At 45.0% G+C, this 25,022-nt stretch overlaps 1 protein-coding gene across 34 annotated transcripts in view; it reads right to left on the reverse strand.

The window, feature by feature from the left end:
* Positions 1–25,022, reverse strand: part of LOC8023646 (protein tramtrack, beta isoform) — a 217,870-nt gene that overhangs the window by 190,524 nt on the left and 2,324 nt on the right. For 33 of the 34 annotated variants that reach the window (XR_005799053.2, XR_005799048.2, XM_029966529.4 and 30 more), the window contains one exon: positions 24,812–25,015. Coding sequence is in view for 32 of the 34 variants with exons in the window: in XM_029966529.4 (XP_029822389.2) it covers positions 24,812–25,015 (204 nt within the window). In the remaining 2 variants the exon portion in view is untranslated. Of the gene's footprint in view, positions 1–5,317; positions 6,432–24,811; positions 25,016–25,022 lie in introns of those variants that run through there. The other variant, XM_040505256.2, reaches the window with a different exon arrangement.

A 25,022-nucleotide genomic window follows, 5' to 3' on the forward strand; every position in this document is an offset into this window, starting at 1 on the left:
TCCACCATTTGGCCCTGGCTTGATCACAGAGTATTGTTCTTTGTAACTCACATTTGAAAAACCAGCAGCCTGATAAGCATTATCCTGGTAACCACTTCCAATAGCAGCTGTTCCTCAGCAAAATAAAATCCCAAACCCAAACTGAGACCAATCAAGCGCAGCACGCACGTCGCTATGAGAAACCTGCTGTGTCAAAACTGTACCATTGCGGGTTCCGTGCTCTTTCAGAGTAAAAACATGTCAATGCAGAGGAAAATGGTAACACTGGTTCAATGATCTTACTGCCCCTGCAGCCACTTTCAAGTCACAGAAGCTACTTGTTTCTGAGAAGTCTGAACAAAATATAAGATTGGTATCTGCAGGAGTTGGAAAGAAGTTTCGAAATAGATGCCCTTGGTCGTGCGGCACAGATGACCGACCCAAGAAGATGCCAACAGTTGGTGCATGTGTGTTTTTGTTTGTTTGTGGACAGACCGCCACTTACACACCTTTTCTGTGGACCATCCGTCAAAATTGGGACTGCAACGCCCACTAAAACGACCTTCTGCTCTTAAATTCTTCGCATGTCCCAAGAAAGGAACCACCTTTTTGGGTCAACCGTTATCGTAACAAACGCTAAGCTTCTCAAAATTGCAGTTAAGGGGAGATGTAATCAAAAAACGGCAAGATTAAAAAAAAAAAATTGATTTTGGGATTTATGGTGTTAAAACTAGCTTTATATCTTCATATTTTATGTATAAAAATAATAAGGACCGATTATAATCGCGATATTAGTGAAATTCGCATTCGAAGAGCTCCTGGTAACACAAGAATGGCATACATTTGAGCCATTTTTGTGTGCGCAAGTTTTAAAATTGGGTCATCGCAGGAGGCGGATTCAGCATTTTGCCGCCCTAGGCAGTGTCGCCCCCAAACCCCCGCTCCCCACGGTCAGTGACCGTGGGGAGAGGGGGGTTGGGAGTAGGGGTCCAAGGGGGGGGGAAGTAGCAAAGTTAGGAGTCAAAATTTTCAAAAGTAGCTAGACTTTGAGCTAGCATTTTCAAGGTAGCTAAATTCGGGACTTGATTTGAAAAAAATAAAAGAGTCAATTAATTTGGGGGCAGCCAATTGGCTGCCCCCAAAATTTTGCTGCCCTACCGTAAAATATTGACCAAGTGCCCACTCAAAATTTGAAGATAATCGCGAAAAAAGAGGGAATGGGCACATGTGAGGTCATCAATTTTATGTATACATGTACTGTGCATGTTTGTTCAGATGTTTCAAATTTCGGGAGTGGGCGCTTAGAACGGAATACGCGGATGCACGGTATTCTACGGTGGGCAGCTGCCTACTCTGCCTATTGTTAAGTTTGCCCCTGGACGTCGCCCATTATCACATTTATGTTGAGAAATAGGCCTAGCCATCCCCTCTCCATTGCACTGTGTAGCTTCAATTTCTCACAAAAAAATATTAACAAAAAATATTTCTCATTGCAAAAGAGTGTTGCTTTACATCTATGGTAATATTCAAATGCATTTGTCTCTTATGCAATTTTGGGGCATCTTCATGGTTTGCACAGAAGAAGTTTTGTTCTTAACAGTGCCCTACCACAACCAAATATGGCATGCATATGCTTTTTAAGATATGTAAAATGCAATTATCAAGGTTTGGTTAGAGGGTTTTTATATTTATACAAAAATTTAAAAAAAAAAATAATTTGTTAGCACTTCGAAAATTGTGTTTTTGCGATTTTCGGTAGCTTTAAAATAAAAAAGATCTCACACACATCACTTTTTTTGTTAATTGCACTCAGTGGTTTAAAGGAGCAAATTAGCTTATTTTACTAGGCTCTTTTAAGTGTATTACCATGCGCCATCTGTCCGCAACATGTATTTTCTGCATGTCCATGGCCATCCAGAACATAAAAAAACAAGCTATATCCCAACTAACACCAGATCTGTAAAAGGATATTAAGAACTATAAATTGTGAAAATTTCAATCAGCTATCTTAAATAATAAAAGTAATGTTTTCCCTCGAAAATGTCCCCTAATAAACACTTCTTTGTACTGCGAGTTTCACCAACCATCAGCCAAGACTTTTGTGCAAGAACTACACAATTCACAGAACTAAGATGGGTCCCATATCAGTCATTGTAAAAGGTCTATTTATTGTGTTTGAGATCACTAACGTTTTAATTAAATTAGCATAATTAACTTCCCCGATAAATCTTGATAAAATTCACTGATTCAGCAGTTTTCAACGACGCTCAGCAGCTTTCTAATTGGAACCATCTGTTAGCATTCACTAGCCAAAAGTTAATTGTGCCAATCAAATTAAGGACTTAATTATCCTAAATGCTAGTGTAGTGCCCGTGTATTTCTATTACTGCGAGTTTACTAGGATATCTTTCCATCTAGAACTGGTCATTTCTACTGACTAAAAACCCAACAGACAATGTGCCATCAAAAACAAGCTTCTACAAAAAGCACTTGGGTACCCTTTTAAGACCGCACAAAGACCAGTATGTATAAAAATGGAGTACCAGTCGAAGCTCTTCTACATACTCGACCAGTCGATGCAAAATAAATCAAGCGACCTGGACAACGCTACTTCCACATGTAGAAAGGGATGGGGGGAAAGTTCATCAACATAACGCCCAGCGAGATTTAAAAAAAAAAAAAAAAAGTATGTCATGTTGAAACCGCCCTACAGTGAACGCGATGAGAGGATTTGCTCTTGGGGGAAGTGGAGAGGCAGATGTTTCTTAAGAGGGGGGGGGGGGTAGGTAAAATTAACTGAAAAGGTCATTTTTTTATTTATCTTGATCTAGGAAATTAGCAGGGTTCTTGCAGAACCTGTCTTCCAAAACGAGTGTTCAAATGAACGCTAGAAGACATTTGAAAATTGTGCCTACTACACCTATCTGCCCTTTAAAATGTGCGCAACTTTACAAAGACAGTTTGCAGTGCTCTTTTTGCACTCAAAACGTTATAAAAAAAATTGTGTGTGTGCGTGTGTAAGATTAATAAAACATACTGTATGAATAATTTGTGTTTCATGGACATACGCACAATACAAATGAGTCGCTAAACAACTTGATCCAGTGTAGGTGTCCAAAAACCACGCTCGTTGGAGCGTCCACAGTGAAGGGTGCTGTCCACGACGCAATTGCATTCCACAATGGAAACAAAGCAAGAAAAAAAGTGTTTGAGGGCCTCGGTGTAACACCAGGTGTTTTGTGGCACGACCCAGAACCAGAAGGAGAACACCCAAATCACAAAAAGCAGACTTTCGGGCCTCTGCGGAAAGCAAGAAAAGAAGGAAAATGAAGGCGAGTGCCAGAACAGGCTTCACAAGGTGGTGCAAAGGGAATGACGCTGAAGGTTATGCACCAGGCGGATTTTAGCATCGTGAATGAGCAGCCAAACTTTCATTTGCGATTTCTCGAAAACTCCGTTTTTGTACTAATAGGGGACGTTTTCTCCGCAACTAGTGGACCTGACAGAGATTTTTTTTGTCAGTTATTACTACATGCCTACTTAATTTACTGAACCTCATAAGTTGTATATTGTTGAAAACTTTATTCATCAAAAATATTTATCTTTGAAGGAGCATCAAAAATGAGCCACGGGGGTCTAAAAATTTATTTTAATAAATGAGACGCGCCTAGGAAATGTTTCATGGCTCTAGTTAAATTTGACAATTCATACGTGTTTCTTAACCAAAGTAAAAAAAATAATCAAATATTTTTTTTTAATAATTGGCACAAACTTTAATGTTTTTTAATGAAATCTGCTAAGCTGCAAGCAGAAACACAACAGAAACCACCTCGAAAGTATGAAGTCACTGTTGAGTCGTATGTCAACCACCCACCTCCCCCCCTCTCAAGAAGAGGCTGCGCAAACTTTCGGTATGTGCTTAACAACACAGATTTTCAGGCAGTAGCATCTCGGGTGGGAACAAAGCAAGGTGCACGGGACAGCTTCGAAAACCGGCGAAACAAACCAATGGAGTCCAGTGCTTGTGAATTGGCACCATAGCAATGGCCCTTGTCAAACATTGCCATAACAAAACATTCAAACTGAATAGACCCTTTTCGTGTTTACAAACACAAGCCATCTCTTGCCTCCCGAAAGACTTCTGGTTTTCGCTCCATTTCGGCAGGCCTTCTGGGCTTGTTTATGCTGCTATCACTATGCACTGAGAAACTGAGGGACATGAGCAGATGAGTGGGTGTGGGGACGTCGGAATGCCGAGCCTTGGTTCGAATGATTAGCGGGTACACCTAAAGCGGGTACACCGGACGCTGAAAGCCAGCGTTTGGCATTTGGCTCTCGCATTCGAACGCATTCGATGAGTGCAGTGCAGACAAAGGCAGCTAGCTTTAGGTGTACTCGCTAATCATTCAAACCAGGGCTCGTCATTCCGACGTCCCCGCTCGCTTTCGTCTCCTTCTCTGCTTCTCGGTGCATTGGGTGCTGAAGTGCTAGAGATATGACAAAGTTGGAGATCTTGCAAGATCCTTCTTCTCTGCTATTTAACGTACAAAAGAGGATCGGACTTAAAGGGGTACTCCACCGATTTTTTTAGCTACCTCAACTAACTATATTTTCTGACTCCCCGGCCTTTACTCTCTCCGGTATGCTATTTAGAATCGCGAAATTCATAATAGTTATTGCGAAATCGCCAAATGAAAATGATGCAAAAACCAACATTCAAATATACGCGCACTTTTCAGTGCCGTGACGTCAGTGGAAGGCAAGCTTGCCAGTCGAGCAAGCAGTCTAAAAAATAGAATATGCCGATCATTTGTTCCGTGCTGGAGCGCGGGGACTGGAGCGAGCTTCCAAAGCATTCATTTGACACCATGAAACTGCTTCAAATCAGTTTAAAACAAAATCTACAGCCCTAAGAGTGAACCCCTGCCTTCCACTGACGTTACTTTTTCACTGTTGCCAGTAGAGACTTCGAGCTTGAAAAACACGGTGAGGACCAAAACTGTAAATTCAATAACTTCGCGAAAAAACAATATTTTGACCTAATATTTGGGATACTATTTTCGCGATGTTTGTTGGTTAGTTTAGAAAAATTTCAAGCAAATCGGAGACAATGAAAAAACCTGTGGAGTACCCCTTTAATACGGAAGTATTCCAAAATTTCCAACAAATCTCTCGCCAAGCGATTCTTTATCTAAGCACATCGAAAAACGGTGATCAAATGTTTCATGGACATTGCAAGGACTGGTGCTATTGTGGAGATTGTTTGTCGTCTCATTTGGCCGGAAGTTCGTGGGGACGCAAAATACAGTGGCGTCTCCATGTGGCACATTTATGGAAAGAATCTATTGGCGACTTCTGCAAAATCGACGGCCCCTGGCAAGTAGAAAACAAAGCCATCACGGCAGGTTTACTTGCCAACTTTCTCAAGCGAATCAGATACCCACAGTGCCTGGTGGTCCAAAGGCGAAGGAAGCCGTGGAAGTAGGTTCAAAAACATGCAATAAAAATTGCCAATAGACGAAGAGCCGATTCTCTGGGGTGCCAGGGTGGGAGCTTACAACTTCAAGGACTTTGAATGCAAGAAGCCACACCGAAAACACGAACCACCTCGTGCCCTTCACTGCTGAAGGACGCTCCGCAACGACCACTAACCTTCTACCTCGTGGCATCTGTTTTTCTGCCCTTCTGGTGAAGAGGGAAAAGAGGCGAAGCTTTTGATCACCCCGTCTTCAGAGGGGTTTTCAAAACATGTCCTGATGAAAAGTGAGGGTGCTCGTCTGATCACCCAACAAATTAGCTATATAAACGCCTTCTATGTAAGGTCACATGACACCATGATTTCACATTGCGAGACACGTACGACGCAATACTGCACCATCACGTAGCCCAGTGTAACACGACGCACGTTACGCGGTCACGTGACCGTGTAATTACGTGACCCACAGTGGCATCCCACCAAATTTTGCGGTAGATGGCACAGTACTGAAACGGCAACGTAATGGCTGCACTAATCCCAAGTCCACTTTTGTTCAAATGCATTCCACACCAAAGAAGTCGCCCCCAAAAAACTCTTGGGTGAACAAAAACACACTCCAAACAGAGAAAGCCTGTGCATCAGACGAGAGTCCGCGGCGGCCTTGAGCGTCCCGCCCTTAACGCGGCCGTCCCGCTCACTTAGAACGGTCCTTCCTCCTGTTGCCAGGGGACACCACGCTCTCCGTGGCAGCGCTTGACGTGCACCTGCAGCGTCTCCATCCACGAGTAGCGACGGGGGCAGAAGGCGCACTGGTAGAACTTGCGCTGGAGGTAGTGCAGCGTCAGGTGGCGCTTCAGCTTGGCCGCGCTGCTGTAGTACTTGCTGCACAGCGAGCAGAAATGGCGCCGCACCATCCCCGACGGGTCGTTGTTGGGCCGCCGGCGGGGTCCCGGCGGGGCCATCTGCCACGCATCCGCTGAAACAACACAAGGAATGCCGGGGTGTGCCAGGGATTTCCTACGAGCTCCACCACACTCCGCGTCGCGCCGCGACAGAGCCAAAGCTGCGGGCTGCCATGCCCAGTCACGAGCCAGAGAGAAATTGCGTGGCAGGTTCCCAGGTGAAAATTGGTCCACTTCCAGCTAGATTGTGGAACTGGTCTTAGCTGGATTGTCTTATTTCAAGTTAGATTTAGCTGGGCTGTCTTATCTCAAACTTGATCCAGCTAGACAGTCTCATTTCTAGCTGGATCTAGCTGGACTTTCCTGTTTCCAGCTGCATCAATCTGGATTTTCTCATTTCCAGAGGCATCAATCTGGATTGTCTCATTTCAAGTTAGGACTAGCTGGATTGTCTCATTTCCAGCTGGACTCAGCTTCAGCCAGACCCATAACCCAGCTGCAAGCAGACCAATTACCAATTGGGCTTCTTCAACAATTTGCATGTAAGACATGGTTTTTAACCAAATTGCAATGAAGCTTTTTCAAGAAAGGTTCTGTGCATGTACAGACCCCCCCACGAAAGCAGTGAAGCTCGATCTACAGTTGGCAACCAGAAGGAGAGTTGCACTGCCTCTACTGCCTCCTCTGCAACCTGATCCGACTCACGGAGAAGGAAGAAGAGTAGTGCAACTCCGCTTCTGGAAGCCAATTACGCTTCTAGCTTTCATCACTTGGTGTCGTCTTTATGTGGAAAGGACCCATTGGACCTGAAGGCCTGGAGCTTAGGAGCCACCCCGTTGTGGGGCCTGGTCTAAATACAGAATCTCCACGCGCTCCGCAATGCAAGGTCAAGTCGGCAAGCGAGTCCCTAAGAGCTTGTCCCAAACGTTTTCCACGCCATAGAACTGACCTCAAAATGAGCAGGTCGGTTTTGCATTCGGGAAAAAATAAAAGGCAAAACAGCACTAAAACAGACAAAGGAGACAAGGAAGAGATGTACAAACACAAAGTGTCTTGCATATGTACAGTGGTCCCCAAACTTATATGGAACATACGAACTGCGAACTATCTCATGAAACAATTATCTTGTCACGCTTGATCAAGTTTTATTTCCTACTCACGACAAGAGGCTGTTTCATTCTTGTCCTGAGTGGCCACAAAACTTGACCAAGCCCACCAGGATAGTGCTCCCATGTAATAATGCACGGTTCCCATGTACCGTATAAGTTTGCTGACCACTGTACATCTCTTCCTTGTGTCCTCCATCCAATTTTAGCGCTGTTTTACCTTCTTACAGTTACGTACTAAGCGGCCCAAATTAATACCTTGGTGGAAAAAATATTTCACAAATTACGTGGAAGTATGGGCAAGATGTTCACTATCTTTTGACCTTTCCCGCACACCTAGCCTTGAAAGTTGATTGAACGTATGAATGTCATCGGCATCGCTACCGGTTCATATTCTCCTCTTGCAATTTATACAGCTAGCCTTGCAAATCAATACATCTGCATGGATCGGTGCATCTGATTCTGCACGCACTTGCCATCTGAAATTTCAGTTTGCCAAGCTGAAATGCCAATTGTAAGGAATCATTTAAACAACGGACAGGTCAGAAACAATTGGGGCACCCCCACCCCCCCCCAAGTGGGCCTGCAAGGACAAGCGGAGGTTCGCAGACTAACAAGGCACGGTGGAGATATGAAGAGGGTGTCATGGCTGCTCTCTTTGAATTATAAGTTTTGGATTACAGGTTTCACTCAATGTTGCTTGCTGATGAGCCACCAAAAGAAGTGTTGACGTGAATATGGAACGTGCAGCGTCTTGGCACAAGATTGTGGCATTTTCGTGCATTTCGGAATACCAACATGTGGTACTCTTTATTTTTTTCCTTTCGCAGATATACTTTGGTTACCATTGTTACCCGCTTCTGCTGTAGTACTATAGGATCAATGGCATACAATACATCAGGTGGAATAGAAACGTAGGAAGACGACAGTACAACCTAAATCGGCCAAAACTGAAGCAACGCTAAATGGTAAGACAAAGCAAATCGGCAAACTTTACTTTAAGGCCAGTCAGTCCTTGCACACTGTTTGCTGCTCAATAGGGAGTTTCAGTAGATAATTCTAATACCTCAAATAACGATAAGATGCACATGCAAAAGTATCAGCATCGGGCATCGTTACCAGAGTTATTAGGACGGTATACAAAAACTTACTGATGTTAAGTATGTGCCCCTGTACACTGTACAGCACTTTCCATGCAATATTAACGTCCAAAATTATCCGCATTTTTAGCGAGCAGTCTCGCGTCACACAACAAATTTTACCGCTTGAGTTGGCACCCGATCAACCCAGTTCACTGCACCGGTATTTTTGATTTCCTATCACATTTCGCCGTGGCGCCCCTCTCTTTACACTGTGCAGCAGTTAGTTTGAACTCAACATCGAAACTTTCTTTTTTATTTTATTTAAATCATAGACTGTAGTGATGTACACAAGATTTGACCACCCTGGGTTGGTAACCCAGATACAAACATTTCATCCACGAAAACTTTCAACAGCCTTTGAGCTACGAGGAAGAAATAGGCAAAATCGGCAACCCCTGGATGCTGCTAACCCGAGTCGCACCCTGCACATATGCAATCAGACATAAGCCGAATGTAAGATCTTCAAAGCCCAAGAGCAGTGAAGGATATGTATGTGAACGGAAGGTACAGAAAGGCAAATAAGTTGACATTAGAACTAAATTACGCAAGAGCACAAAGAAAACTATCAAAAGTAAGCCAAGAGGAGGCTTAGAATTTGCTGTGGTTACGTTTGGCTCTAATACATAGCACAACACCACACAAACAAGCGATTGCCGGTTTTCTTCAGTTTTTTTTCTTGAAATTAGGGAGGGTTATCAAAGCTTTTTCTTTTAAGCTGACGGGGCAGTGAAGGCTGCCGGCGTTCCACGTTCTAACACGTTTGGCGGGTGCAGTCGAGACAAAAGCAGCCTTTGTCTTCACTGCACAGTTCGAAGGTGTTAAAATATGGAACGCCGGTGGTCTGGCATCTGCGTTCGAACACTTTCGAACAGCGCAGTGGAGACAAAAGCGACTAGCTTTGCATGTCTACCCACTAATCGCTCCAGTCAGAGATCGGCGGTCTGGCATCCCCGGATGCTCTTACCGCCTCCCTTTCTTAGTTTCTGCCCGCATAGTCAGGTAGTGCAATGGAAAGTGCTCGTTCAGGGATTAAACTTTAAACGAGTCATGGAGAGAAAATTATTTTCCCAGTTTTAATTTTTTTTCCCTCTTTACCAACTAGGCATGCTATTTCAAAAGCATTTCAGCAAAGAATAGCGTCAATATTTTATTATTCCCATTTAAAAGATGCCTGAGCGACTATGTGACAAGAGTGGTTATGTTACTAGGGGTAAGCTTGTAACCATTTACCTTGTGTCTTAGCACTTCATTGTATCAAGGTGGTATACCTATTATGTCACGAATGCCGTTTTGGTTCAGGTCTCAATAAAGTATGTTGATCTGTCCGAAGAGACCAGAGCTGGCAGCCTATTACTTTTTTGAACGTGCGAGAGGCACTTAACCGAGTTACTAAATTTTACAATTCACGGTTGAAATTGTCAATTTAAGTTCAAACTGTCGTAGTCGACCATGCTGCCGCCTCTTGGTCACATTGCACACTGCTTGCACCATGCCTGCTCTGGCCATCCAAGCTTTTGGGCTTTCTTCATTGGCAGGGAACCGTTGCTCACCGAAACGGCTCTTACAGATTACTGCCCACCTATATAGAAGTGTCTCATTAATACAGACCCCTCTGTTTCCCCAAAACTTTTTCCATGATGTGAATTGCCGATGATGAGACAAAGATGTATTTATTTACCCAGTTTATCCACAAATACCTCTATATAGTGGGAACAAAACATGGTCGTATGCAACTCGAGACAAGCATCATTAAAATAGGTCTTTATTCTTCGACGTAATGTCCCTGACTGCCAACGAGAGACGGCAGAAGTGGGAAACGTAAGAGGAGACCCGTTCCGAGAACAAAAGAAAGGGAGTCGAAACAGTTTTGTGGAAGACGCACTGCTCCCCCTGCCTATGGTGCAGATGCCTGCTACCTCACACATACACTTGAGCATGCGAGCGCCCCAGCTGTTCACGCTGCAATTCAGCACTCGTCCCGCGTGCTTTTTCTCACTCCTCTTCGTTGTTTTCCGCTCCGTTTCATATATCGCTTAAACATCAACCAACCCGCCCACGTCGCTACCCTAATTCTGCGATTCCCACGAAACCCTGCAAACTGGACTGTCGGCCTCGACGGACCACCCTCGTTTTTGTGTGTTTACGCAGCATGCACGTGAACCAGACTTGTGCCTGTTTGTTCTCAACAACAATGAGAGAGATCGTAATGAATGTGCCTCACCAATCTGTGCAAAAGCAGCACTTACACCTGCTGCCAGGATTGCGTCGCCCACAAGATGAGACTTCCCTCATTAAAAACTGTGAAGCAGGAGATTGGTGCATTGCTCGGAAGGAAATATCCTATTTTTCTGGTCTATAAGTCGCATCGACCCAACACGTAAATAACTCTCAGACATTACGTCACAGCGGTAGCACTGGTGTCAGCACTGCACAGAAGCAGACGCTTTACCTCGCACGACTCTGGTTCCTGCGCCCATACCAGGTGTGGGCAAATGCTGTTTCTAAACAGCGCGTCAATGTACAAAAGTCTGTTTTTACAAAAAAGATGGGATATAACTCGCCCTTCTTTGTACATAGCTACGGGAGCACTGCAAAGGATGGCTTTACAGCGGACGATCAATGTCGCCATGCTTCAGACAGTCTTTGAACCGCCAAAAGAGCATGCCACCTGTGCGTGCTCTGCTGTCTCTCCTCCATCGTCAGTACGGCCTACGTCTTTCATAATTAAAATCTATACTTATAAAAAGAACTGCATGTAAGTAGGGATGCCGCAAACCTCCCAAAGTTCAGGTTCAAGACGTCAGAAATGTTCTAACCTCGGTAACGTTCGGATTTGAAAAGTTCGCAACTTTAGAACCCTGCTGAGGTTCGAATTCAAACAATTTGAAAATGCAAAAGGGGCACTTCAACGAAAATTGAAATATACCCGTCGTGTTCAGAAATAGGCTGAATATGATCCACAATACCCGTAAATGACAATTGCACGTTTGTATTTTGAGCCTGATGGCTGTATTTTTCGTTATAAACAGCCCACTCTGCCAAGCGCTCGGACAGCAGCCAACAGAGGGCACGTCACATCCGGCGCAATCGCGACGTAGTCCGTCTCGGGACGAGCAAAACTGACATGAGGCTGACGTCATCAGGATTCCCTAGTGGTTCCAGCCACCGAAGTAGTCGAAGCATGCCAGTCATTGGGACACAGCATCTAACCGCAAATCTGCTTTTGTGCAAATTTTGAGTGACAGGTTAATCTTCTATAATCTTTTAGAGAACAGCGACGTCAGGGACACACAAAAGTGAGTACCGTTGAGTGGGGAGTTCCTCCCTGCCCTCTTCTCCTATGCTGGCCTTAGAGCTGTCACGATGACATCAGGTTCAAAGCATGTATAGTTCTTGGTGAGACAGTTATCGTCACTACATGTCAAGCTTCCTAAAAGGGCATTACAAACGAGGCTTTAGCGACATCTACCAGGTGCTCTTTGCTAATCGTTTAATTTGTTTTAAAATTCCTTTTCGTGTCTTTTTTAACAAGATATTGGTGTGTCCAATCTGATACTGCTCCTACGAACACGTATAGACCAAAAAAATAAGCTCCAAAATTTTGTTGTAGTATTCCTTTGAAGTTTCTGAAAGTTTCAGTTCAAATATATCAAATTTTTTTACAAACAGTTTGAAATATTCACACATTTTGTATTTATTTAAGATTCAGATTCAAGATATAAAAATTCAAATATTTCGAATTTTTTTGAGGCAGAAGTTTGAAAAGTTTGATTTTAAGTTCTAAGTCAGAACTTCACGGATGGAAATCAGATTCCACAGTTTTAAACTAAGTTTTCATGAATTCATCTAAAAAAAAAAAAAAATTGCAAAATGTGCTACAAATTTCACTAAAAACGTTGCCCATAATTGTACACTTACCCAAGACTATTATGAACTTACACCAGCTCACTTGCGCCCTCACGTTTTGTTCCTCAAAGGGGCCCTGCAATGACTTTTTTTTACTAATTTTTAATTGGCACCGAATCTGAGCGCACTGACCGTAGTAACTTAATGAAACTTTTCTTTTCTCGAATTTCGCTTTATTTTAAAAGTTATAGGCAAATTAAAATGACAAAACAAGCAACAAATAACCTCCCTTATGACATCCTTGGTTGCTTGAGTGGCCGTGAATTAGAGGAGGGATAGTCAGCTCAGCGAGCGCTCACGGCTGCCGCACTCCGTGTCGACGGCGCGAGAGGGCGCCACTAAAGCATGTTCTGGATAGGCTGTATGCAGCGGGCAGCCAGAGCGGCTCTCATTGCATTTGCTGCGCGATTAAACACTAATTCGGCATGACACTTCATTGGCAACAAACGACAGCAAACGCGGGGTAAAGATCAGTTCAGAATGGGAGCCACTTCGCGCTGCCGTACCACGAAACGGCCAAAACGCAAGACAAAGCTGCCCACTGAAGGCCTTCGGAACGCTCAGAGCTGGTCGGATTCTCCAGTCAGTAAACGACCGCAGCACCGCCGCGTACATCCAGGACCTTTCCGTGTCGGCGCCTGATCCCACTACTCCTTTCTAGAATGCGCTACCCTTTCCACCGCTTGGTGGCGGGTATGTCGACGCGTCATTTCTTCTTTCCGTACTTTATAAACTGCATTTGTTTCTTTTCTGATCTAAAGTACTGAACAAAAACTGCTTTTATAAATAATCGAAACGGTTCGCGCCACTTATATTTTGTATTTCGACTAAAAAGAAGCTTTTAGCGGCTCTGACCAGTAGTAAGCCCAGGACCAAAGACGTCACATTTCGCACGCTTTTGGTAAAGCGGGTCACCCCTGTTGGTGGAGAAGGTTTCTGCGTCATCCGGTTAAAATATGACGCACTGATACTTAGTTACTCTCTCTGTGCCCGCTGGCTTGCCCGAGCCCCAAGAGACGGGGAAACCGCAAAAAAGGTAGACGCTTAAATATGATTGCAGGGGCCCTTTAAGGGGGGACACTACCCAAAAAAGTGAAGGTTTGAACAGTTTGTGTGACTTAAATGACATTTACAGGGCTTGTTTCTGTTGATGTTGAGAACATTTGTGCCAAATTTTAACCTGGGTGAAGTACAAAAAAAATTGCAAATGTTCAAAGACGAGGAAGGTGGGTGTGTCTGAGTAGGAAAACTATCGTTTTGAAAATAATTATAAATTTGTCATTTTCATGAGTTTATTGCTTTAGGACAGTCCAGAGCAGATAGTTATGGAGCTATATTTCTATATTATACCATCTTTCATGACAAAAAAAAAGTCACATAAACACAAATACTGTTTTTAATTTCACGCCAGAAAAACTCATAAAATGAATCCAAGTTACGTAATGACAAAACTATAGTTTTCCCAATGCGAAATTTATGCCAAAATGTGGAATGGAGAAAAATGTGTTCAAAGTGCTCCAACCTCTACCTTTTCTTTAGTATTATTGGTGGACCGAAAATAATTTATAAAAAAAATTTTCTAAGAATACTCTGGATCCTGGTGGATGTAAATATTACATTTTTCAAAATAAACTTTTTTTGCAGAAATTGTTTTTTTGGGGTGGTGTACCCCCCCCCCCCCCCCCCCCCCCCCTTTATGCTACTTCCTTCTACGTGCTGCGGTACTGACGGTACTACCTGTATTGCTCGTTATTTGTCGGAACTTATAAAACAAGCGTTGAACTGGTTGAAGGGTTCATCAGAAAGCCCCGAGGCAGTCAGGCGAATGCACTTCCTACTTATTTGCAAACTGATGTGGCGTTTATTTGCGGCAGGGTGATCCGTGGGACGGATAAAACACTGAACACAGGCACGGCAATTGACGCAAATCAGGGATGAGGAGAATGCAATGAGACCAAATCAGGGGACCACCCAGCCTAATACAGCTGTTCAAATCACAACCGGTTGTTATCAAGCTAACCACAGTGCCGCTGCCTGGAACTTTTCTTCTTTAACGAATGGAGATACTGGCCGCTCTAAAATGCAGCCGGTTACTAATGATAATTAAGTAAGCGCCGATTCAGCATTTGCTGCAGCGCATTTGCGTCGCTCTCTGTGCACGCCTTTCCTTGACGCGGGAAAATCGAGGGACTTGCATCCAAAAACAAAACAACTAATGCTATGAAGAACGCTCCCCACTAAGTGCCCCGGTTGAATTTCAAGCCTGCAGATTAGGAATCTGTTGGCTTACAGGCTACCTCGGGGCAGTTTACGGAGTGGTGCGCAAGAGAGGCTCTGTGCGGAAGTCAAAAGAAAAAGGTGTGACATATGAGGCCAAGACTACCACAAACTGATCATTTAGCACTTTACAAGCACATTGTTTGTAGCATTATCAGCTAACCGTAAGACTCTGAGTAGAATTTCAACTGCAATTCACACATTGGCGTCTTGTGTTATTTATATTTGTTGCCTAGAACCTATAGTGGTGAACTTGGTTCAAACTTTGTCAAACTTTTGTTCAGAAGTTAGAAGGTCATCAAACTTTTGAACCCAGCAGGTTCAAAAGTTCGAAAATCGTTGAATTTCTTAGTGTAATAAGTTTGAAACTGTCTAATATCATAGCATGAAAAATCTAGTTCAAAAACAATCAAATTTCTCAGCATTAAACATTCTAAGGTTTGAAAATCGTCCAATTTTTATGTTAAAAATTGAAACTGTGAATCTTTCGAACCTCAGGTTCATAAAAAGTTTGCGGCATCTCTACATGCAAGATGCAGGAAACGCACCAACAAGAATTTAGGGGAAAAGAAAAAAAGAAATGTGTCTTATACAGTGGAAAAAGAAAAGCAATCTGCTTTCCAGTGCTGTGCATTTTTAAAGGCATAACTAGGGTTCGTTAAGCAACCACTCGCTCCACGAAAGCACATTAAAAAATAGCCCTCCAATGGGTGATTATAAAACATGTATCTGCATCCTACAGTTACAGGAGGCTGTTTCCATCTAGTACAAAGGAGAATGATGGGTTATCGCTTATTGCATGGTCCTATATATTTCACACATACAGTAATTCTATAAACCTTTGAAAATGAAAAAACAACAAAACATTAAAAAAAGTTTTAAAAAAATGCACTTTGTGAGAATTAAATTTGTGACTGCTCTATTTAACAGTGCCCAGACACCATCCCCCTGACTACAACTCCACGAATGCTTTCAATCTTTATTCTCTCAACCCCGAAGGTATGATTGCTTCTAAAGCCGCACTAAAATTTTTCATGTTTTTTTCACTAGAAAACTACTCTAGGGAAGAGAATGAATGTTCCGGTTCAATAACGGTTTGCAAAGAAAGGTAAAAAAATTGCTTCACGGCACCTTTTAGCGGTAAAGTTTGATGCCCTTCAGTGCCAGATACAAATCAAATGCAAAGAAAAAAAAAAGGCCAATGTTGCATGCGAATTAGGTGTGCGGCACTTCGTGTATACTAATTGGCTCCACACTCACTAACTTTTAGATGCTTAGACCCAGCCGAATGAGACACACCATCTATACTATGCTTCACTAAGATAAGCACAACGCTGTAGAAACCACGGTCGGAAGAGACAGCCGCTTGTGTAGGCATTTTAAGCGACAGGTTAATCTCCGATAGGCACAAAAGCAATGTCTGGGATGCACAAAAAGAGGTCTTGGTAAGAGAAAAAAATCCTCCTTCCCGTCCTAACCAACTGCTTGGGTTACGCCGCGTGCAACTTGTGAAATAAAGTATAGAGATGAGAAAACTGTAGATTAAAAGGGAAACAAATCTACAGAGTAGTATTGGAAACATACTTGGTGACTGGCTAGCCAGAATTCCCGTGGCGTACCACCGGGACAAAGAATGGAGCTATTTCTGACACCAGCCAACCCAGCGATGCCAAGCACTTCGCGCTTTTGGACCTCAACGAGATGGTCTTTTGCTCTTTCCGCTTCAACGTGAAGGCGAAGCTGATCCACCCCTCGTCCATGCGCCCGAAATTTGGCGACAAAACAAGTGGAAAGGAGGTGACTACAATCTAAATCGTGTCTCGCACCATCAATATTGCTCTAAAAGAATTTTTTTTTTTTTTTTTTTTGCGTAAAATTGACACGAGTGTCCCAACCAGACTGTTTAAAAAGAACATTTTTTTTTCTTCTAAGGAGCCTTTTAAAGACAAGCCATTCCTCCAAGTACTCAATCTACTTCTGATTTAATGCCAACCACTCTTTGATCCAGGCTTTGTGGATGGAATCCACCTCTCTCGCGTCGACGCCAAAACATGAGGGCACACGTCACATTGTGCCAAGAAGCTGCTTACATTGCTTACATTTCCACGCCACGTGGCTATACCGCCGAGAAATGAGCGTCGGTACTCTGTGAATGTCTCGAGAGCCTAAACTAACCCGACAATATCTGGTTAGATTTAACCAAGACCACTTTGCTTTGTCGATTATGAGCGAGTGATATCACAAGCAAGCAGAGACAGTGAGGAGTAAAGATTTCGGTTGCCCCCAACTTCGACCCAAGCGTGAAGGATTAAATGGCGCCTGGGAATCGCACTATTCAATGAAGCAAGCTTACACATAAGATTATACTGAAACACAACACACACCCAACACTTTTCAAGTAATTTTCCTATTGATTTCACCCTTTTAAACCAGCACACAACAAACTTGAGTTGGCCCGAATCGTGTGGTATAGAAAGTTCACGTTGCAAAAGTCGGGCTCAATGCTGCGCTCTCCCAAGAGATCAGGACCTCACTCGAACTATCACACTAATTTCTACCGTTGTGTACCTCGCTTAGATTGCACTCCAAAATGCGAAAACTTTCTGCAACTGTAAAACGAGACGAAACAAAATTTTATTTTAAAATCAGTCTTATTCAATCTGCTTTTGGTCTCAAAAATGTTTCAAGCTTTGGTACTATGAACGATCAATAATGCAAAGGAAAGACAAGGAGAGGAACACATAGACCGGACTAGCACTAACTCGGAACAGTTGTTTTTGGCACTATTAATCCAACTAGCCCACCTTGCTATTCTAGTAAAGTTTTGGTGAGCTCAAAGTTTCAACTTCAAAAGAAAACGTCTTTCCACTAAAATCTAGAACCTCTCTGTAAAGCTAAGTTACATGATAATTTTCTTGTCTTTCCTTTAAATGTTTCCAAAAGGGATGTTTCTAAACTGTTTAGGCATTTTTCACAAACGTCAACAATCAAAATTTAAGGTATCTGCATCTTGGCACCATCTAGTTTTATCACAGTCATGCCACAGGAGAAGTTTGTAAAGCTGCAACCCAACGACAACTGCATAACGTCACAATACCATTTGACAACTCGAAGGACATATTCAAAACTAGCTAATACTGCTGCCAGCTAGAGAGATATGACATTTGAACATTCATCCTCAAAAAGGTGGTGGACAAACTTGCAACCATTTAGGCTGAGCCCATAGCTGGGAGTGTTGCTTCAGCCACACAAGCGCTCAAATAAAAAAGCTTGGGCTCACGACAGAACAAACAAAAATTGCGTACTCTGTCGACCAAACAAAGGCACACAATGCAACATTTCAAATTTGTCACTGTCTGTCATCACAACACTGCACACATTCAAAACAAGCGAACCAATGCACAGATTATTTTAAAATCGACATGGAAAGACAAGAGAAGTTTGCACGAAGAAACACCACCAGCAGGCTGTAGAGAAGTTCTGACACCAACACGCTACGGAACCGCGACCACATTGCGTCCACAGCTCTGTCACCTGCGGTTCAAGATTACCGTAGGATACGACTTCTGAAATCCCTGTTTGCTGCTATCATTCCAACAATGGCACTAGACTGCCAAAAGTTGTGCAAAGCTACAGTTGGTGAATTATCAGCAATTACTTAGACAAACATGAGAATGAAACATTCACAAATAAGTGGAGCTCAATTATAGAGATAAAGCTGAAGCATACAAACATTATTGAACCACTACTTTCTGTCAACTGTCTCTGATACTTAAGACACCGTTAAGTTAACACCACTATGTGATGCTGTGAGGTTCTAATGGGTAATGGAAATGGTTAACTACTAATGCAACGGAGCACAAAAAAAACACAAAATTTTTCTCACAAGGATGCGATGCAGTAAACAACACAAAAACATTGTTACTTATCAAAATGTTAGTTTAGGCGAACCTTGAAATGCCATTCCTCTTAAAGGTCACCTACAAAATCCCTTTCCGCGCTTGAAGAAAATCCTCCTCGCCACCCTTCCAATTTCCTCCTCTCCCACTTGTATCTTGCTGGCAGGGGGGGGGATCCTTTTGTTGCTGCATTTTAGGGCTGGATAAGCTGGGAGCTTATCCCGGCTTACCCAGCAGGGAGATGCAGCAATAAAAGGAGTTTAAATGCCTTCGGGATAGCAATGGGAAGGGGGAAATGGGAAAAATGGCGAGGAGGGTTTCCCTGCCTTCCAGAAAACCTTGTTTGTAGGTGATCGAGCTTTAAACTGTAGAATTTGGGGGGGGAAAAAAGTTAAGGACAATGAAGAATTTCTGTCAGGAGCATGAAGTTAGAAGTTTCATTCTAGCTAGTATACCTTCATGGTCACTCAAATAAGACAGCAACACAGAACATGTGTCAGATCCGACGATTCACACGACAAACACACAGAGCATTTGCAGCGCTAATAAAGAATGCTTCACTTGGGAGGAAGGCATCTGCCACATTCTTTGAAACATATTTCCTTCTTTTGAAAGCTTACAATTGCTTCAGGGCACTTGAAGCAACGCTGGGAATCACTAACCCTTCCGTAAGCGCCCAAACTCAACGACGGCCATGAAAATTTTCGAAATTTTCTTTATTTTTATACACAACGCACCCGACAACCATAATGTCCATTCGACCTCAGTGACAGCACGTCTGCCACCTACGTGTGTCCAAAAAAGTGTGCCTTCCTGTTTGTGTACCATTCTTCATCGACAAATGCAACTTCACTGCTTTTGCCAAAAAAGAAGTTGACCGGGCATGAAACAGTTCAGACTGCTTGCCCGTCCCCCACATCCTGAGTTACCCTCCAAGAGCAAAGGCTCACCCATGTAGAGACGCCACCACACTTGGTTTCTTTTTTGCTTCCCTGGTGCACTGAACGAGTTCACTCGCCAATTTCAAAATCGAAGAACACACCATTTGTTTTCACAAAAGCAACAGCTCATGCTTTCCATTCTACTACGCCAAGGTCTTCATTGCGAGCTTTTTCTTTCTTCTTGCTTTTTCACCAACTCTGGGGTTCAACGACCCTCTGTCCCAACTCAAGGGAGCTTAACTCAATGGAGACAATAGACCTGTCCACAACGTGCAGCGCCGTCTGAATCGTTGCCGAAAGGAACGCCGGGCATGGTAGGTGCAAAACCGGTTCTAGCATGACAATGAACGCGACAGGAAAAACATGGGTAAGCGGGTGAGAACATGCGAGCAACTGGGTATCCTCTCCCTTTTTTTCATGCTCTCTTCAGTGTCACGCGGTAGATGTTGCCACAGGACTTCTAGCCTGACCTTCCAAGTTTTTTGCTGATTTGGGCTTCTGTTTGTTTCGGAGATGAAGCTGTGTAAACGGCATCGAACGAGCGCCGTCAGTGAACTCTGAAAAGATGGCCTATTCTAGCCGAGCGCCGTCGCAACTTTCTGAACATCTGCATAGGGAGCAGAAACGCTTTCGTAATGACACCGCCTGCCAGGATTACACCTGCCTCGCATGTTGCTTATTGCTGTTTTCCAAAGGGCAGCTGGAAATTAATTATTTTTGTTGCCTTTTCCAGAGGCAGCAGACCGAGCATGACAGTCACCAGTTTTCTGGAAGGAATGTTTCCAACTCGTTTGAGAAGAGCGGCTCACAGATGCCTCATTTTAGCGGAGGTAACCATTTAATGGATGCTTCCAATTTGTGAACCACCTATATTTTGAGGCAGATGGGTCACAATGAATGCTTTCTTTTTGGAACCCAGGTGCAGTAGGTAACACAATGGGTGTGAATTACCTGCACCTACCATCTGTGGATTTTTTCTGATAGCTGCTTCGAACACCCCCCAATGGTAGGGACGTAACGTGCCCCAAAAAAATTAAAACTGAACCAGGTCTGTAACTAGTAACCAAATGCAGGTTTTTCTCTTTGGCAGGAGATTTTAGGAAGGATGCAGGCACAAAAATATACAATGAACGTACAAGATGTTTAATCTGATTTCATCGAACAAGCTTTTCCCATGGACGGATGTTTGTTTACGCAAGCTTTCTGTCAGGGTGATCAGTTTTTTTGGTGACTGGTGAATACATGAACGTTTACCCCGACGTTATTTTTTCTCCGTAACCCAGTCTTGCTGTGTTCAAGTGAACTAAAGCTCCTTGCGAAGGGTCACTGGACACGCTGCTCGGCTTGCGCGGCACCTCGAACACTGCGAGGTGCCGCGCAATGCAACGGAGACCGCCGAGTGACGTTAACCGGTCCAAGCTCATAGCACACCGATGAGGTGCGTGCCGGCATGGAATAATTCACGCGCCGCAAAACAGTGAAAAATTGCGCAGCCGGGGGTAATATGACATTGCCTAGCGGCATGATGGCAATAGAAAAAAATCACCACTTCGCGCGCAGATCCAAACAAAAAATATAATAGACGCAGCGCCTGCTGCGCGGGCTGCGTACAACGGACGCTTCCACTTCGGTTGTCCTAAAAGGACTTTATGTTGTCGGTCCGTCAACAAGCTTTCGAACTTCGAACAACCTGGGGGAAAACGGGGCGAGGCACCGGACCATTTCGTCAGGGACGCTCGTTTCGGATCGGACTAGGACGAACCCGATTCGCGTAGAGTGCGGTAACCCTAATGCCGTATTCCGTAGTTAGGACTACGCCAAATCGGCGGCAGCGGCGGGGCTATTTTTATATATAGGCTCTCCGGCAAAGGCGCGTTTAGACGAGATCCGAGAAGGGGTTGTGATGACGAACGGGGAGGGCGCGGAGGAAAGCTGCAGCCAGAATGGACTCGGTCGTTGATGGAAGACTCCGTGGAGCGGAACGGTGAAAGAAAATTGCACACCGAACATACCTGTGGGTTTGTGTATTATGATGCGCCCTGCGCTGCTCGTGTAGCGCCGCAGGGAATCCCGCCACCGAAAAGCGACACGAGGAACACACAAAAGTTGGCCGGTTCACTGACGCTGCACTCTCGCACAACCCTGGAGACAGACGCCAACACGCACAACCCATCGACGACGACGCTTGGGGCTTTGCAAACGTTGCCGGCGTTCTTCAGGCCCGCAACGGCCCTCCCAGAACGGGTGATCGAACCTAATCGTCCAGACGTTCTTGCTGGGGTGGCCGAAGGAGCCTCGAGCCTGTGGAAACGCCAGGAAATGAAGAAAAAGGGGGGCGGAAGAAAAAGAAAACCACAGAAAACAGCCAAAGCAGCAGCTATGGCGGCCATGTCTGGGTAGTACCCATGTCCGCCACCACCGTTCCTGCGGCGCCTCCATAGGCGCTTCTAAAAAGTTTTTTTTTTTTTTTTTTTTGCTTTTAGGAGTGCTATAATTGCAAAATATCGATTACCCCACGAGTATCAAGCTCGTTGCGATTAGCAAGCACCGTCCACTGCTTCATTCGTAACACCATAATTTAACATGGGCGAGTAAAAATAAAGCAACTGTCAAGATATCTTTTCTGGACTACTGTTTACTGCGTACTTATAATTTTTCGGATGAGCTCAAACGCCGTTCTGCCGAAATACCATTTTTGCCCCCGCCACACATCAATGGTCGCGAGACAGGTGCCCGCGACCCAAATGCGCTGGCTGATTCATCGACTGCAAATGGACTTCCCATCCACACGATCATGAAGGTCGACCCAAGAGCGCAGGCCGTTTCCCAGATTGCACAAATTGCTGCAGGGAAGGCTACAAGCGCGAGCTCCTTGCTCTAGGGCACGTCTCGGCAGCACAGGCTCTCGTGCACCAAGGCAGCAGCCAACGCAATGAACTCGCGCTTCTAGCCTTCGCTGCGGTACAACATAAGGTGAAACTGGGTATAGCAGGTACTTGGTCGTGTGAATGGAGAGTTCTCAAATCTCAAACGCAACAGCATGTACTAAATTGCAACTGGTTTTTCCTCTACTCCGGGGATGCCCGCAACTGCGAACACTACAGAAGTTCAACAAATGCCGACGTAGCAGGACAGCAAAACGTCCGTGGATACCTGTAGACCCTCACCGATACACAAAGCAAGAAAGACTCCTCTCAGGCTTATCAGGACAGCAAAACCAACCCATGACCTTTACGTTAAATATTAGTTACTGTTAATGTTCTTTGTTACTGCTAAGTTCCTGTAATACTGGGGCACCACAGGCTTCAGGTACAGGCCAATGGCCCTTTGGGATGCTGCGACCCTCCAGGATCGAACAAGGACTACCTATCTAATCGAGAAACGAAATAAAATATAACCAGGTAGGGGAGACCGGACTTTTACTAAAAGTTGTAAGCACACTAGGCTCAACAGGACCTCGAGACCAAGCCGTGTTCGAAGAGAAACTTTGCGACCAAACGACAAAATGCAACAGCAGAATGGCACGCAAAGCTTTGGCTTCAAACTACGACAGTCCAAGCATCCCAGAACCAACAATGAGGCCACCAACAGTTGCCAATTCGAACCAAATCACTTTATTCCACATCAAATTACTGGCATCCATAAGAAAAGCTAGCTACGCTTATACAATGTCGAATTTCAGCAGCGCAGTGTCAAAACCAAAGCTTTGGCCATAAGGGCAGCACAAGAGAAACCCAAACTTCCCTAAGCTAACATTAATATGGTGCCAGAAAGACTACAGAAGAGCATCTTCGGCGCAGGCTTCACAAGACTGCTCGTCCCGCGGGAATCTGAAACGAACAGGATCGGTAAATATCGAAAACCGTTGCTATTCAAATCTTACCAAACCAAGGGCCACAGGTCAGGACTCCGGCAGCAGGAACGCAGCAAGAACGCAGCAGGACCACAAACTGCAGAGGCCCAACCCACATCCAGGTCCCACCCCGTGTTAGCCCCACCCAAGCCAACCCCGAGGGAGTGTTGACCACAAGTGACCCCTTACATCGAGCAGATGTTGTGTACGTGTTACCAAAGTGACCCCCTTTAACTTCTTGCCCCAGGGTGAATCCGTGTAGACCCCGGCGTGTAGAGTAGTGGATTTGGTGCGAGCGACAGTAGATTGTGTTTGTTTCAGCCACACACCAGCCATACCATAACAGCCTCCCCCAAACACACCGTCCAGACAGCTCGCTCGCACCATGTCGCCAGTCACACAGCAGATACCGACTGCGAACACGGCGTGGTGGGCACGGCTTTAATTCAAGTAGGGCACAGCATGTTCAGTACAGACGCATTGCCTAGCCAAAACCGTAAATTCACCCTAACACCGTACCTGACATAGAAATAAGGCCTACACAAACGCCTGACGCCCTCAACAACTAGTAAAAAAAAAAAAGGCAGAGGAAGTTATACTCACCACCGAGAGAAATCTTCGGGTGCCGCCAACACGCGAAGGGAAGCCGCGACACGCGGACGAACGCGACCGTTGGGAGTCGAGACCGCGCTTGCAACAGTCGACGCTTGGAGTCGAACCAGCGCGCTAGCAGACCAAGGTGGAGGCGACCCAGGGCTCGCAGAGAAGTCGCCTCGAAGTCCAAGCCAGGCACGGGGACCGAGCGCGACGCGACAACGCGAAATCGTAGCAGTCTTCGTCGGCGGACACCCAGCCAGGCAGCAGCTTGCGACGTCTTGACAACGCGAAGCGAGCGCCGACGAGTGAACGACACAAAACACCGGACACAGGAAAAGGGACAGGCCAGCGAAAGTCCTTTACTTTTCGTGTCATACAAGCAGTTTTACAGGTACAAGTTCCAGGCACATACAAAATCGTACACATTTTTTTTGGCGACATCCTAACCAAGAGTTTTAAGACATCCTAACAAACCCTAACGGAAGCATGCACCACCCTTGCGAGGTCAACTTATACCCTTTGTATACGGAGCTAGCTTGCGCCACATAGCGAGCAAATTTTCTTTCCAGGAACAAACCTCGCAGAAGCAGTGAACACGCGGCCGAACCGTTCGTCGCCGCAAACCACGTCGCATGACAGGCGACTTGCGACGATGAAGCGGTCGACCATTTAGGGAGAGGAAAGACAGGAGGGGCATGGGGGCGGGGTGTGTGGGTTGGGGGAGAGTACCTACCGTGGGAAGGCGTAGACTGCTGCTTGTCCGGGTGGTAGTTGGAAGGTCCAGCGATGGCCGGCACGCCCGACATGTCCGTGAACGCCATCATCATGGCGCTCGACGAACCATCCGCGGAGCCCGCCGGCTGCGGGGGAACCACGGGGGAGATGGCTTGCTCGTCGAACGGCGGTATTAAACTAGACGGGGAGGGCTTGATGTCGACTGCGAG

This window comes from Ixodes scapularis, unplaced genomic scaffold (assembly GCF_016920785.2).
Source record: "Ixodes scapularis isolate PalLabHiFi unplaced genomic scaffold, ASM1692078v2 PGA_scaffold11__112_contigs__length_91849675, whole genome shotgun sequence".
NCBI classification, from domain to species: domain Eukaryota; kingdom Metazoa; phylum Arthropoda; class Arachnida; order Ixodida; family Ixodidae; genus Ixodes; species Ixodes scapularis.